At 34.5% G+C, this 15338-nt stretch overlaps 4 protein-coding genes across 4 annotated transcripts; 3 read left to right on the forward strand and 1 right to left on the reverse strand.

Moving 5' to 3' along the window:
* The first annotated feature begins 95 nt into the window (after nt 1–95).
* On the forward strand, nt 96–4151 carry Tsp_03114 (pyruvate dehydrogenase complex, E1 component, pyruvate dehydrogenase, beta subunit). The gene is given in 10 exon segments (XM_003379405.1): nt 96–645; nt 1271–1314; nt 1327–1585; nt 1743–1794; nt 2170–2389; nt 2444–2542; nt 2605–2712; nt 3337–3514; nt 3579–3781; nt 3861–4151. The coding sequence occupies 10 exon segments, from the start codon at nt 96–98 to the stop codon at nt 4149–4151; spliced, it is 2004 nt and encodes a 667-aa protein (XP_003379453.1).
* Nucleotides 4152–4482: 331 nt separating this feature from the next.
* Nucleotides 4483–7908, reverse strand: Tsp_03115 (hypothetical protein). Its single transcript, XM_003379406.1, has 2 exons — nt 7362–7908; nt 4483–5168 (listed from the first exon to the last, which is right to left on the reverse strand). The coding sequence occupies exons 1-2, from the start codon at nt 7906–7908 to the stop codon at nt 4483–4485; spliced, it is 1233 nt and encodes a 410-aa protein (XP_003379454.1).
* Nucleotides 7909–8380: 472 nt separating this feature from the next.
* Tsp_03116 (40S ribosomal protein S20) lies at nt 8381–11371 on the forward strand. Its single transcript, XM_003379407.1, has 6 exons — nt 8381–8434; nt 8458–8555; nt 8619–8822; nt 9060–9328; nt 10165–10502; nt 11264–11371. The coding sequence occupies exons 1-6, from the start codon at nt 8381–8383 to the stop codon at nt 11369–11371; spliced, it is 1071 nt and encodes a 356-aa protein (XP_003379455.1).
* Nucleotides 11372–13942: 2571 nt separating this feature from the next.
* Tsp_03117 (hypothetical protein) lies at nt 13943–14504 on the forward strand. The gene is made up of 3 exons (XM_003379408.1): nt 13943–13969; nt 14053–14172; nt 14352–14504. Exons 1-3 carry the CDS (start codon nt 13943–13945, stop codon nt 14502–14504), a joined length of 300 nt encoding a protein of 99 aa, XP_003379456.1.
* Nucleotides 14505–15338: the final 834 nt, after the last annotated feature.

Raw genomic sequence — 15338 nt, forward strand, 5'->3', positions numbered from 1 at the left:
GCTGAAATTAAATAACTGTTATCTATTTTTATGAATACTGTATAGTATTCTTGCAAATCTATAAACATGTATACTGTACTTTTTATAGTGTAATTATGAAGAATTGCGGAAAGTGCAGTGTTTTATTCGAATTCAAATTAACTTCACCTTTAGGGCCACTTAAAGTAGAGGAATGCACAAATGGTTTGCACACTTTACAATATGACAGAAAGAATTTAAACTGGGATAGCATTGATGCAACTGAAACAATTGCGTTCATGAATACCACTGGTAAGGAGAGTGCTGTAGCATTACTCATTCAGAAATGGTTGAAAGCTTATTTCGAAAAAGACTGCGAAGAAATGAAAACAGTTATAAAAAATTTGAACATATGTTGTATAAATCAAAATTTGCACGCCAGTTTGTTCAAGTGCAAAGTTTATCAGGAGCTTTTGAATCTTCCTTTTGGACGAAAGATGTCATACCAACAGGTGGCAATGAAGCTTAACAATAAAAACGCAAGTCGTGCTGTCGGAAATGCGATGCGAACTAATCCAGTGGTTCTGATCATTCCCTGTCATCGAGTAATAAGAAACACCGGTGATCCAGGAAACTATATGGGACTGCAAGGACGAGAATTAAAGCGGTGGTTATTAAATTTTGAAAGTTAATTGGAATCTACATTGTGCATTAATTGAAAGTATACATTAGTGTACACTTCTGAGTAGATGTAGTTTATACATTTGTTTTCAAATAAATAAAGCAGTAAATGATTTCGCCAGTTTGTTTCTCAAATGCATGAGTGAATTTTCAGAGATATTGATGAATTGTAATAAACAATAAATAAGTTGTTTTAATAATAAATCTTATGTTTCATGAAATGCATCTGAGTATGTTTGTATTCTCAATTTAAAAGATATTACTAATTTGAAAAAATCGCTGTTAATGTGTTTTCTTTATTAATCTTAATAATTATTAATTGTTGCATCAACTTGCACCTTTACAGTAATAGGAAATTAATATTACCTGCTTTAATATTGCTATCATACTGTATTATAATTTCAAAACCACTGTAGGTGTTGAATTTATTTTATTGTATGATGGTATTCTGTTTTTTAAGCATATATTTTTTGTGTTTGACTCATATGTGATAATTATAAGTCTGTTTTATTATTTTCCTCTTTAACTGCAGGCTTTGGTTGCCTAATAGATTAGGACTTCGCATGAACTTTTTATTTGATTTAAAAATTAATAACTCTTAAATTATTACATTGTTTGTTTATGCATTTAGTTTATGTATATGAAAACATAGCTGGAGTATATTATACGGACGTTGTGATTTTTTAGTGTGCGTTTTATCGGTCGGTCATGGCTGTTTACCATGATGAAGTGGAGATCGAAGATTTTGAGTACGATAGTGTAGCCGAAGTTTATTATTATCCTTGCCCATGTGGCGATCGATTTGAAATTTCGAAATTAGAGTTACAGTGCGGTGAAGATGTGGCACGGTGCCCAAGTTGTTCATTAATCATAAAAGTAATTTATGATTTGGATGAGTTTATGGTATGCGAAAGTATTGCCATGCCAGTATCCGAAGTGGCAAACAGTTGAATTGTTTGTGATGTTGCAATTTTGAATTAAAGACAGTTTCAAATTTTTGTGTATTGTACTTGTCTGTATTAATTAAAAAAAATACACTTGTATTTTTCTAGATATATTTTTAATGTGTTTTATCTTTCCTGTAATGATAATTTTATTTTTAGTGTTTCCAAATATCGTAGTTACTGAATTTCACAAAATTGTTTGTTTAGCAAAGTATGTTTATAATACATTTAATAAATAATATTATGATTAACAAATGACCAATTATCAGCTTTTTCTGATCATTAGCATCATTAGATGCTTTTTTGTAGAAAATAAAAATAATATTTAACTGATTAAACAATTTCTAATGAACACCAATACTTGCATTTCTGAAATACATTAAAAATACAGTATGCCAATGAATGATTTTACTATAGCATATTGCAAAGTTTGCTGCAGTGCCATCACGTGAAATTGATTTTTAACTATAATGCATATATTTTAATCAATTGTTTTTTAATATTTAATAATAAATAGAGTTTTTGATTTTATTTTCAGTTTATATTATCACTTTTAATTAGCATTTAATGAAGCTGTAGTTTTTAGATTTTTTATCATGTTGTCGAAAGCCTTCGTCTGCTTCGGAATTCGAAACAAAGTGGTTCTTTTTTCACCGTACATTCGTACGTTTTCCACATCAGAGGCGTATCTGGCAAAAATGACCGTTCGCGATGCCTTAAATGCAGCAATTGATGAAGAAATGCATCGAGATGATCGAGTATTTTTGATTGGTGAAGAAGTTGCACAGTATGAAGGTGCATATAAAGTAAATGAGCGAGGTTATTTTTTGCAAAATAAATCTTCACATTTGCATTTGTAGGTGACTAAAGGACTGTGGAAGAAGTATGGTGATAGACGAGTAGTTGATACTCCTATAACAGAGATGGGATTCACCGGCTTAGCGGTTGGTGCAGCTATGGTATTTTGAATAAAATAATGTTCTTTTTTGCAAATTGTTTACGTTATTCCATTTTATTTTAGGCAGGGCTCCGACCCATTTGCGAATTTATGACTTTCAATTTTTCTATGCAAGCAATCGATCACATTGTTAACAGCAGTGCGAAAACTTTGTACATGTCAGCTGGGCAGGTGATCATTTATTTCAATGTTATTCGTTTCTCGCGTGATATTTATTTTTACGTCTTTTCTATTTATAAAACTTATTTTTAACAACTAGAACGACCTTTTCATCAGTGTCATGCAATACTTCATAATATTCAATCATAAAACATTTTATAAGAAGACATGAAAATTTACTTAAGGAAAGTTGTCATAATGTAATTATTAATTTTGATGTTTCTTTTACTGTTTACTGTTTATCTTGCATTAATAGTTGTATTATTTATTTAAAAACGCATCAGGTTATTGAATGTCCTCACCATGTGGCGTTTTAGAGGCTATGATTCAAAAAAGTAATATTTAAGTTTTTGTTAGTATTATGAATTTGTTATAGTTATTTAAAAAGGCAGTGGTTTATTGCTATTTGATGCGAAGAATTTGTAATTAATTTTCTTATTATAATTTGTAATGTTATACTGTCAGTATAAACGATAATTAAGTATTCTTTTGATTGAGCTTTATAATTATGTAACTTCTTCCTTGATTATTTTTTTAAAAAATGTTTTTATTGTTGCCATTTAAGGAATGCTACATTTTGAACACTAGAGCAGCTGAGTTTCATATTTTTCGAACAATTTTTCTCTCATTTTATAGATATCTTCGCCCATTGTTTTCCGCGGTCCTAACTCTACTGCAGTTGGTGTCGGCGCTCAGCATAGTCAAGATTTTTCATCCTGGTATGCACAGTGTCCTGGTTTGAAGGTATTGTCTCCATTTTCGTCTGAAGACGCGAAAGGATTGTTGAAAACAGCAATTCGTGATGAAAATCCTGGTTAGTTTCAGGTTTTATTACATCATATTTATGCATATACGTTCATCGACTTTTGTCATTTCAGTTGTTTTCTTGGAGAACGAATTGTTGTACGGCGTTCCATTCGACATGTCCGAAGAGGCGATGAAGGATGACTTTTTGATTCCGATGGGTGTGGCCAAGGTGGAACGAGACGGCAATCACATTACACTGGTATCATTCAGTCGTATGGTTCAGGTTTGTCTGGATGCTGCTGAAGAATTGGAAAAGATGGGTGTATCGGCAGAGGTGAGTGAAGCGAAAATTTGGCAGAAATATATTTTATTTCGCCGATAAAGTACACTCATTATCAACAGTGAAATTGTAGATTATAAATTTGCGTTCACTGCGCCCGTTCGACATGGAAACGATCAAGCAGAGCGTGATGAAAACCAACCATTTGGTTACTGTGGAAAATGGTTGGCATTTTTGCGGAGTCGGAGCGGAAATTTGCGCTCAAGTGATGGAATCCGAAGCGTTTGATTATTTGGACGCCCCAGTATTGCGCGTGGCTGGCGTCGAAGTGCCAATGCCGTATGCGCACAACTTAGAAACTGCTGCACAACCGACACCACAGGATGTGATCCGAGTGGTCAAACGGTCTCTGAACATTAAATAAATTAGCTTATTGTTTAGTAAAATTCATTTGGATTAGTTACATTACAATTCAATTGCATTTTCTTGCTTTGTGATTCGTTTTGCATTTTTACTTGTGAAATTGTATTTAGTGAATAAGTGTCGTTGATGCAAGAAGAAAGTGAAAGAGAAACTTTTAGAAGTAAAACAAACGTACGTAATTTGATCGTTTTAACTGTACATAATGAAGATTATATTCGATCATATTTTGAGTGATTAACTGATTTATATAATGATATAGCAACTACAGAATGAAAAATGCTGGCCAAGAATGGAGAGAAATTTTCTGTTTCTGTTTTCTCCTTCTGCGTCTTTCAAAATTGCTGATGATCCGTGGACGGATTGGACAACAGTTTTGACTCAATGGCGTTGGAAATCTCCTTGATGCCGGATACAACCGACAGCCTGTCACAGTAGTCTTCGATTTTGATCACTTCATCCGTATCAACGTCCAACAGAATGCCAATGTCACGAAATCCCAGCCGTTTGTTCAAAACGGTCACTCGAGCTGCACCTTTGTTGCTGGACAGCTGTTCGATCACGGTTTGCTTTTTACCATTTTCCAAAACAAGAGACGAATAGCCATCGTCCACGTCATCGGCAGATTGCGGGGATTCGGATTTCCGTTTGAACAGCACTCGTTCGAGCAGTGTAGCGCAACACGGGATGTGTATGTTCGTCGGCGGCAGGTTCCAGATGAACAACAACGGATACAGTAATCCTTGACAAATGACAATCAGGTAAAACATGTATTGGGCGGCGATGGTGTAGTGGATCATGTCGTCGGGGCTGCGAGTCGATGACTGCACCCTGCCAATGGCGAGCAACGCGAAAACGTTAATCGCCGACCAGCTGACCGCGTTGACAACAGTCGGGCCGAGCAGCAGTTCCACTGTAGCTAAGCTTTTCTGCAACTGCAATCGGTAGGGGAGTGGAGGCTTTCTCGCCTCACCTTCCCAACGTATTCGATTCACTTTAGCCCTGTGGTATAGCCAAATTCCTAAAATTGATCAAATATACTGATCGATCGATTAATTAATTTCTTTTTTCAAATAGGTTAAGGAATCATTTAATTGGAAACGGTATTATTTATTATTACTTTTCTTCTATTCTGTCATCTCTCTATCTTTTGATGCTTTAAACGGAAAACAACAAACCGTGATAAATTGTGAATTTTAAATTTAAACTGATCGATTAGTTTTGGACAAGTGAAAAGCGCTTATCAGCCAACTGCTGATTGCTTGCACTGTTGCAACCCAAGAACACATGTAGGCCTATTTCGACAAATTTCCACTTCATCCGATTGGGGAATGCTTAGGTTGAGCTGAAATTGCGAATATCTTTCCTAAATTAACATTTCGCAGAACAGTAAAAGTTTCATCGACATTTACTTGTTTACTTTGTCCTCTCACTGTTTTGAAAATTTCAACAGTCCATTGCCGTCGAATGGGAGATTTTGAACTATATACTCTGAACAGTATCTCTTGTTCAAATTTACCAGATTATTATTGAAGATCAAAATGTGATATTAATATTTTCAATGATTGAATTGCCTTCACTTTTTGCAAATCGATTCGTCTGAAACTGAAATCGATCGATTCCTTTCGGTGTTCAACATGCATTTTTCTCTGTTTATTCTATGAAATTTTTTTTATTATCAAGTTGTAAATCAACGCATGCAGTTTTTACAATGATTAAATAAATAATATATACATATATATAAGCTGGGTTCTTTTTGTCTTTCACATTTACTTTATTTATTGTTTTCTTCAAGCATTGATTTAAATTATTTCCGGAGAGAGTTGAATTCTCGAAAGCATTGGGGAAGTGGGAATAAAAGGAAGATAGCAAATAAGTTGGATCTGAATCTCTCATTAAAAATCCAGCACCCACATTACTCAGTGGAAAAATTCGCATTTCCCTTTCATTAAACATCGCCAATAAATTTCATTTTTTCTAGGTAAAGAATTCTTTAAACAATACGCAATATGTATGTTCAATTTAGGTGTTTCCCTGGATAATAAATTTTTCTAAAATACCGATTACACGCATATTTACAATATGTATGTATGCGTACACATCTACAACATACATCCATATATATGATCAAACGTTGTTAATGATGTTTGAAAAAAATGAAGCAATCACCAGGGCTGAGTGCGCTGATTGAATTTTTTCACATGAAAATGATATCCACTGAATGATCGAAAAGCTTCATTAGTAATGTAATTTTGTGGTACAATTAATTCTTCTAGTGCAGTATTTTCAATATTTCATACGACCAACCATTTATAAAGTTGAAATGAATATTTTTTGTTAAAATTATTTTCAGTTTTTGTTTCCATTCATTTCTAACTAAAAAGTACCGTTTGACATGAGTGCAGAAATAAATGCAATTTTCGTCTTATATGATTCCAATTATAGAAGTCCAAATTTTCAAAAAGTCTTTTCTCGACTTGGATAAGTGCTGGCATTATTTTGCAAATGATTTCCTAACGAATATCACGAGCCGAATGCAACTAAGCTTGTCTGCTGCTTTTATAGATTTCTGTCGGTCCAGACAGATTTTCAAGTAAATCGCGCGTTCTTTCGCTTCTCCTTTTACTATAAGTTGCTAGTTCTAATGTTTGTATTAAAGTTTGGCTTGATTTTCGTTATTGATTTTTCAAAATTGACATCAACTAAGTTTGATTTCCTCCTAATAACTTTATAACTTCTACGTATAGTGTATACATATTGATGTAAACTGCATTTTTGGTATTATTTATCGGTACATAAATTTCTTTTGACCACATCTAGAAAAGCAACCTTTCGATTGGCAATAAAACTGTTATTTGAATTCAAACCATCCGTATCAAATGAAATAATTAGTAAAGTGGCCGACCCTGTGATTTGATTTCTATTTTCCATTTACATAATTTATATAAATTTTGATTTTTGTTGTTTTCTTTAATTTACTTTGTCTGTTGATTCAGATTTTTATCTGGAATAGTTATCTGACAATCGATCCGTTTCCTGAGGCATAACGACAAACCCGAGGGATCTATATCCTCGATCGTTGTAAAGATAAAGCGACATTAGCCAGTGTGGTCACTGGGGAATTATTGCTTGAAAGCAGAGAAAGATCAAGACGAAAAATGTTTCAAAAAGGGATTGAAGACTGAACGTTTAAAATGAAAAATAAAAAACTTACCGATGAAGACAACCAACGTGAGAACTTGTAAACAAGAGTTGACGCTAACGATGACAGCACCTGTAGCTGGATTGAGATTTAACAGTTCGTTGCACAGTGGCAACGGTAAGCTTTGTCTAGCTGTGGCTACGATGGCGGATGTGCAGATGATGGTCGAAGTCCACACCAGAAACAATAACAGCAAACCAAACGCCGGTTTCGGTTTCGATTCATAGTTGTTCATGGTAAATGTGGCGTACAGTCGTTCGACCAGCATCGACGTATACGTGCCGACGACGGCCAACAACGTCGCAGAAAAGACTCCAGTTTGAAAAGAGCACAGCTGTGGAACTTTAGCCGAGCCACTGATTGCGCACGGTCGACCGGCAGAAACCGACACCAGGATCAGGGCTGATTTGGCGGTCAAATAGAACCCGTTGAAGACACCACAGGCGGCGATATTCACCAACAAGTGGCGGGCATTGACGTGAAGCGACCGGCAGTGGCACAGCAAATATAACAAGAGCAGGTTGAGCAGAGCCGACGACGGCGCCAGGATCACCGACATCGCTTCGCCGGTCCAGAACCAGGAGCTTCGGAAAAGCGCCGTGGTCTCGTTGCAGCAGCACATCCAGCAGCTTTGAACGATGGACGTCGACGATTCATTGGCACTGCACGCTGACTCAGCAACGAAGCAACGCGCGAGCAACAATTATGGATCCGCGTGTGTGTGTGCCAATCATGAATCGAACTCTTCAGTCCAATCCGAGGACAATTTCAACAACTTTCAAAACGCGGCTTTAATTGCAAACCGACACATGCATGCACATAACAATTTCAACAACAAACTCCGACCAAGCAACTTTTAGTATATATATATAAATATATATATATATATATTCGTTCGTAATAAATTTTCAATCGGTCAATTCACCGCAGTCAGTGATGACCACTTTCATCGACGGTTTGCCATTTTCGCCGCCAGTTCGTTCAATTTGTCTGACAACGTGCATCCCATCTGCTACACGACCAAATACCACATGCTTGCCGTCGAGCCATTCCGCCGTGCCGGTTGTGATGAAGAACTGACTGCCGTTGGTATTCGGTCCGGCGTTAGCCATCGACACCGCCCCGGCATCTCCGTGCTTCAGCAAAAAGTTCTCATCGTCGAACTTCTCGCCGTAAACTGATCGCCCGCCCGTACCATCCTGGCAGGTGAAATCTCCTGCCTGGCACATGAAGCCCGGAATTATACGGTGAAATGGGCAACCTTTGAAGCCAAATCCCTTTTCGCCGGTGCAAAGTTGGCGAAAATTTTCCGCCGTCAACGGAACCACATCGTTGCGCAATTCGATCACTATTCTGCCGATGTAACGGATGCCGATTTTTATGTCCAAATAAACACGTGGTAGATGGCGCGCATTTTCCTCCCCGGATACCGCTCCATCGTTGCAAACTGAAGAAATCTCTGAAACCGCATTCGTACTTTCCCCCGCAGTTTGATTTACACCGGAGCCGCTTCTGAAATGCAAAAAACGCTTCAAAGTATAAACTGATTTCAGTTTCAATAAACATCTTTCTTAATACTGATATTTCAAAATTAAACTATAAAAAACTATATGTAGATTGTACCTGAAAATCACAATTTTACAACATGTAAACCATTGACAGGTTAAGGATGAACAATGAAACTAATTTTTCAAATGAAACTTAAATCAGTGTAACCGATTCCAAACTAAATGTGAATGCTTACCCATACTGCCTGATCCATTCATCGTCAGCCCAAACAGGTTTCTGGGATCGTTCATTCGGTTTCGGTGCCCGTGCAAAACTCACTCGTATCGTTTTTCCAAACAGTTCACTGTTGTTCATATTATCTACAGCAGCCAAAGCATCCGATTCTAACTCAAATTCAATGAACCCAAAGCCTCTATGCTTGTTCACTTCAAAATCCAACGGAATCAGAACATCAACAATGTCGCCGAACGGTATGAAAGCCGAATGAAGTAGTTTCTCGTCCACTTCTTCGCCAAATCCACCAACATATATTGTTCTCTTGCGATTGTACGGATGATTTAATCTAGAACCCATGATCAGTTAAACCTGCACGCGTAAACAAAAATTCGTTCTACAAATTTTGGTGCAATGGAATGCAGGTAACATTGACAGATGCATTAAGCGTTACTGCATTTTTTCAAATTAAATGGATATTTAAATTACAAATATTATAAATTTAAACTTGACATATAATTTTGAAATAACTACAACTAAAAAGATCACGTTGCACTTTAAAAGACAATTGAAGAAATTTCATTGTTTATAATGTTTCAAGTTCAATATAGAAAAGAATTTTAAAATAAGAAAACCATATTTATTCATATAAAATTATTTTATAAATTTATTTTAAAACTCATGATTCTGTGTCTTCAATAAAATGCTAAATCGGTTTCTTACAGTATGAATCTGTACCATTCGTCTTTTTGATTACAAATGTTAGGGTACATTATTACGATAAAACATGGCTATGAAGATTTTAGTAAATTATAATTTTTAAGAAACAATTTTTGTATAATTTTATTTTTGTTATGGAATTAATCTTGCGAATCAGAAATTGTAGTGCCAATCTGGCCACTTTGTTTGTTGACGAAATTCATATTTTGTGTATTATGTGTGTTTTCATAAGACTTACATTATTTTTAAAAGATAAAATTCGAAAATTATTGTTTCATATTATGCACAAATAATGTTTCTAAATTCGTACTGTAATGTGGAATCGTGCTTTTGCTAATAATGAAATGTTTCTGATTTGTGTTTTTCTATTTAGAAATGGATTATATGAAAGAAAAAACTGTTGATGATTTATCGTCGACGCAGCACAAAATTCGTATTTCATTGACAAGCCGAAACGTTCCTGCTCTTGAGAAGACGTGCCAGGAATTGATGAACAGTGCGCGTGATAAAAACGTTATGCCGAGAGGTCCAGTACGTTATCCGACAAAAACTTTGCGCATTACGTGCCGGAAAACCCCATGTGGTGAAGGAAGCAAAACTTGGGATCGATTTCAAATGCGTATCCACAAGCGTTCTATTCATTTTCGTTCAACATCAGATGTATTGAAGCAGATCACGTCCGTCTCTGTTGAACCCGGGGTTGATATCCAGGTTATACTAGACGACTGATAATGCTTATCTGTTTTCTCAGTATTGATTAAATAAAGTACTGAAAAGTATATTTCACTTAATAAACTGTCTATGAAAATTGAATTTCATGCAGAAAGAATTTCAATACATAAATATTTAAAAAATACATAAATAAATCTGGAAAAAATAATTGCTGTATCGTTAAAAGCTTACAAACTTCTTATTAATTTTGTTCATGAAATGAATATTTATAGAAGATAATGAACAGTTAAATTTGTAACAAACTGTTTCTTTTAATTTGTATTTTAAAATAAATATTTCAAAAGAAAAGGTAAAAATATGAATGCAGACAATTGTTATTAATAACAGACTTATTTTTATTTATTACAACATGTATTTTACTTAATTTTTTTATTTTAAATAAATGAGGTCAAATTATAAAAAAAAGAAAACCTGAACATCATTACGATAATGACCTGTTTTATTTGATTTTAAACGTGTTATTACGTTTCTGTCCAAAGATGTTGAAGTGACTCATTTGAAAGCACCGTGCGATTTGTTTTATCAGAAACAACAAGAAGCAGTTCAGCGAATGCACTATTCAAAATTTTCAACTGATTGGTAAGTTATTTCACAGAGTTTTAAAAAATGTTTTTGCATGCAATTTTTATCGGTTGGCGTTGTTTCAGCAGTCGCGATTGTAGGTGCAGTTTCTTTTTTGGTTTTCTTTTTGTATCAAACATTTCTAATGGTTGAGTCTAATATTATAGTAATTATTATAGAGCTGTCCAGTACTAGTTTTTACTAAACTTTTCATTTGGTTGCTACGTTTTCTGCCACTGCGTAACTTTCTTCGTCAACGAATAAGCTTATTTAACGATGTTTTATAATTTTTATTTTGCCTTTTTTCTAATTTTGGGTCGGTGAGACGAAAAATTGCTTTTCTTGGTTTTTTATTGAATTCATGGCGTATAATTTCAAAATTTGTTATTGCAAATTATCTCGAGCTTTACCAATTACTCGATTTGCTAGAATATTTTACAACTTGTATATAGCTGGTTTAATTTATTTTCTACAAGCAAGGAATCGATAAGAATAAATTTGTCGATTTGCATAGAAGATCGATGGTGACCGCTTAGAATGAAAGGAAATGTGTAAAACGGTGCTGATGTGAGTTTGAAAAATTTCTCAAATAAAGTAATGAATAAATGTTTGCCGGCAGTTTGTAAAATTGACACAGTGATAAGTCAATGGCACCTGACTGTGTTGAAAAATTTCCACAACTTTTATTTCCGTTTTATCAGCTTTAGAGCTCGAAGTTAGGTTTAAGGTGACACAATTCGCTTCAGTTATGTCCACCAATCGATCGTTGAGTTTTCATCCAATGGAGACGAGCTCCGCAACGTCCATCGTCCAACCGTATTTGGCCTAATGTAATAATCGTAAGCCGATGACGTCTGTGGACAATCTTTGAAGGAAATATTTTTTCCAATCTCCTTCTCGTTGTCTTCTCCTTTAGTTGAATTTAATTGTCATCTGCGCGCATAATCGTCATAATGACTGATCCATATTGGTTACGATGGTAAATAGTAAAACTATCTAATTTTTTCTAATTTGCAAAAATATCACATTTTAACGACTGTAATCAGATTAAGTGTAATTTTATCCGAAATTCGGATTGTAATTTTTTTACTGTAGCATGAGATGCAGACGAAGCTTAATGAAATTAGCCATAATGTTGCAACGGTTCACCATTGTACGGCTATTATTTTTTTATTTTTGGTAAATTTTTTGAAAATTTAAACAGACTTTACATTGTACAACGACGGTGTATGTCGATCATTTTTGATGATTGCTTTTCATGTAATTTATTTTACATTTTTGCATCATGCTTTTTGAGTTGTATTGAGAAGGCTTTTTGTTTATTTAAAGATAAAAGCGAAATAGTGAAAAACTTGGTATCAGTGAATTGAATGGAAGGTTTATTTTTTTCGTGGTTTGCCATCAATGGCGAAATGCTGTGGGAGAGGAAGTCGCACCTGATTGCTAAATGAAAAGAAATTAGCAATCGGTTGACTTCGACATGCAAACGACGGTATGGCGCTGTTTCTAATTTCCGATCGTTGTCTTATTTATTATTCTTGGTGTCGGTCTTTTCCAACACAACCAACAGTAGGGGAAAAGGCGGGGATTTGTTGTCAAAGAAATTTTTTACTGAATTATTTAATCACTTATTGATTCTCGAATGGGTTTGTGAGTGGACAAAAAAACATAACTAATTTTTAATAATCGACATTATCGATCATCTGTCTTGTTCAGGGTTCAACTTTGCTGCCCTGATTGAGCTTCATTTTTTGCTTATAATCACTGGTTTGCCAGTTCTAAGTGCATTTTTCACTTTTATGTTTAGTTGGCATCGATTCTGTTTCACCTTTCAAATTGTTGTTCTGCTTTGCTGGTTTTGTTTTTTAATTTCAGATAATGAATTATAGACGAAACGAAGAAAGGCAATTTATTGAATAGTTAATTGATGATCTTTCACAAGTAGGCAAAGCAATTTGAATTCAATAGTTGTTATATTTTAAGTGATTATCAGGTGCAATTGAATTTCACATACTGTACGTATAGCGGCGATGTGGTTTGCAAGAGTGTAAAGGGAGTCTATTTGTATTGGCAGGGGCGATGGTCGATTGCTTTTTCAAATTGAAGTGGGAAAGTGGGGAATTGAAGTTGCCTTTTTGAGAACTTTACGTGAGCAGTGGAATTCAGTGTGAATCATTGGATTGCATTGATCATCCCTGCCATGTTTGTAGATAGATCGTTGAATAGAACAGAAAAGAAACTTCTCTTTGGAAAATAGCTAATAATTTATTTATTTAAAAATGATAAAATGTTTATTTGTTACTTTTTTTTAAATTGATGATCCTAATGAATTTTGGTTTTGTCATATTCTGTAATTAGTATTAATGTGTTTGGTGAATATTTTTTTTCTTTCAACAACGTTTGCTTGTTTATGTTGCCGGATATAAATAAAGTTGTCTACTTGGTAAATGGTCACTTGGGTAAAAATTGAAAGCTGTTCATATTGAAGTTATCTTCTTTTTCTTCAGTCGGGAAAGGAAGAACTTACACTAATTGAATTCATCCTTGAGATGGAAATTTGTCATCGTTCTGCTTTTCCTAAGATTAAAAAACTGTCATCGGGTTAATTGCATTCGCTGTTTTAAACGTGCTTTATTGCAAAATTGAGCAAAAATGGCTTTTTGAGTATGGTGAAGAAATGTTTTTGAAAAGTGATACATATTTGGATGAAAACATGAAAATTTTTCAATTGACATGGATAAGGTATGATTTTAAACTGTAACAATGATTGATAAATTTGATTATCTTTTTTTCGTCGACGATTCAGTCAACCGACTTCAAAGAGCATGTGCAATAGTTTATTATTTTTGAAAAAAAATATGTACCGAGTCTATGTACTTGTTTTGGTATGTTTTTAATGGTAAGAATAAAAGAATTTCTAAATTTGATAAACCAGTCGTCACAAATTGTCCTGGAAAATGTATTTTAGAGCAATTTGGGAACAACATGTGCAAATTGTCAACATTGTACAAGTTGGAAATTTGTATTCTTCGTGTTATCTGTTTTTTCTATTCGAATACGAGAAAACTTTTTGTATTCAACTGTGCAGGTTGATTAATTGCTGATAGTTGAAACGAAAGAGAAAAAGAGAAATACGTTATATACGTAGTTGTATATGAGTGAATTGCACGTCATTAATATAGCTGGATTGGATCATTTTTACTGAATTCAATGATAATCGGCTTTCAGCGACTACGGTGCATTAGTTTTAATTATTTTGAAAGTGAGAGCCTGTGCTGCCTGCCCACTGCACGGCCAGTAGTTTTCAATGGTGGGGCCACTGCTCATCTTGGCGGTTGGTGCTTTTCAACTAATGGATATTTCAGAAAAGAACCAATTTTCATTGCGAAACTTGGAAATTGCAGATTTTTAAATAAATAATTTGTTCAGCATGCATTGAGATGGTTTGAAATTGGTTCATTGAATTGTTATTATGAAAAAACAGTATTGTTATCGTCTGATATTTGGTATGTGCGTGTGTGTGTGTTGGATGTTTTGTTTCATCATCTAATTTGACAGCTTAATCTTTTACCTCAGAGATTCTGTTGATGTGAAGCATAAATTGTGAAGCTTGACATCCAAGTGTTAATTGATTTATTTTTACATTTGTGCGTTCAAGTTTAAATTGGAATGAATGTTGTTGTTGATGTTGGTGTTGTTGTCGTTGTCGTTGTATTTTCAGATTTAGGCTGATTTCCGAATGTAAATGCTTAAATGGCAATGATTGCAGCTTTGTTCTTTTCTTCGTAACAGACAAGCGTGTTGACTGTGCTTTTTACGCTTCGTTGACATGTGCAAACTTTTGACTTGCAACACTTTACAATTATAATAGATTAGATAGAATGATGTTCTCAGTTAACGACAAAATGACAGAATTATTTCAATTTAATGAACATTTGATTTGGAGACGACAGTATGCTTGGAAGAAAGATTTCATTACCATTTAACGTTTCAATATAAAATGATGAATGCATGAATTCAACACTACAACTTTGTTATTCGGATACAATTTGCAAATGATTGCTAACTTTTTTGTTTATTTGATTCCAATTTGAGTTCTTTGTGTTATTTTCAATAGTTCAGGGATGAATTTTGAAAGTGGTAAGCATCACCGACTCAACTCTTAAGTGGGTATATTGAAAATTTTATTCTTCATTTATGATGTCTGCAATTCTATTACACTCATTTGAAGATGCGATTATTAACACCAGTAGT

This window comes from Trichinella spiralis (genome assembly GCF_000181795.1).
Source record: "Trichinella spiralis strain ISS 195 chromosome Unknown Scfld2, whole genome shotgun sequence".
Classification (NCBI taxonomy): domain Eukaryota; kingdom Metazoa; phylum Nematoda; class Enoplea; order Trichinellida; family Trichinellidae; genus Trichinella; species Trichinella spiralis.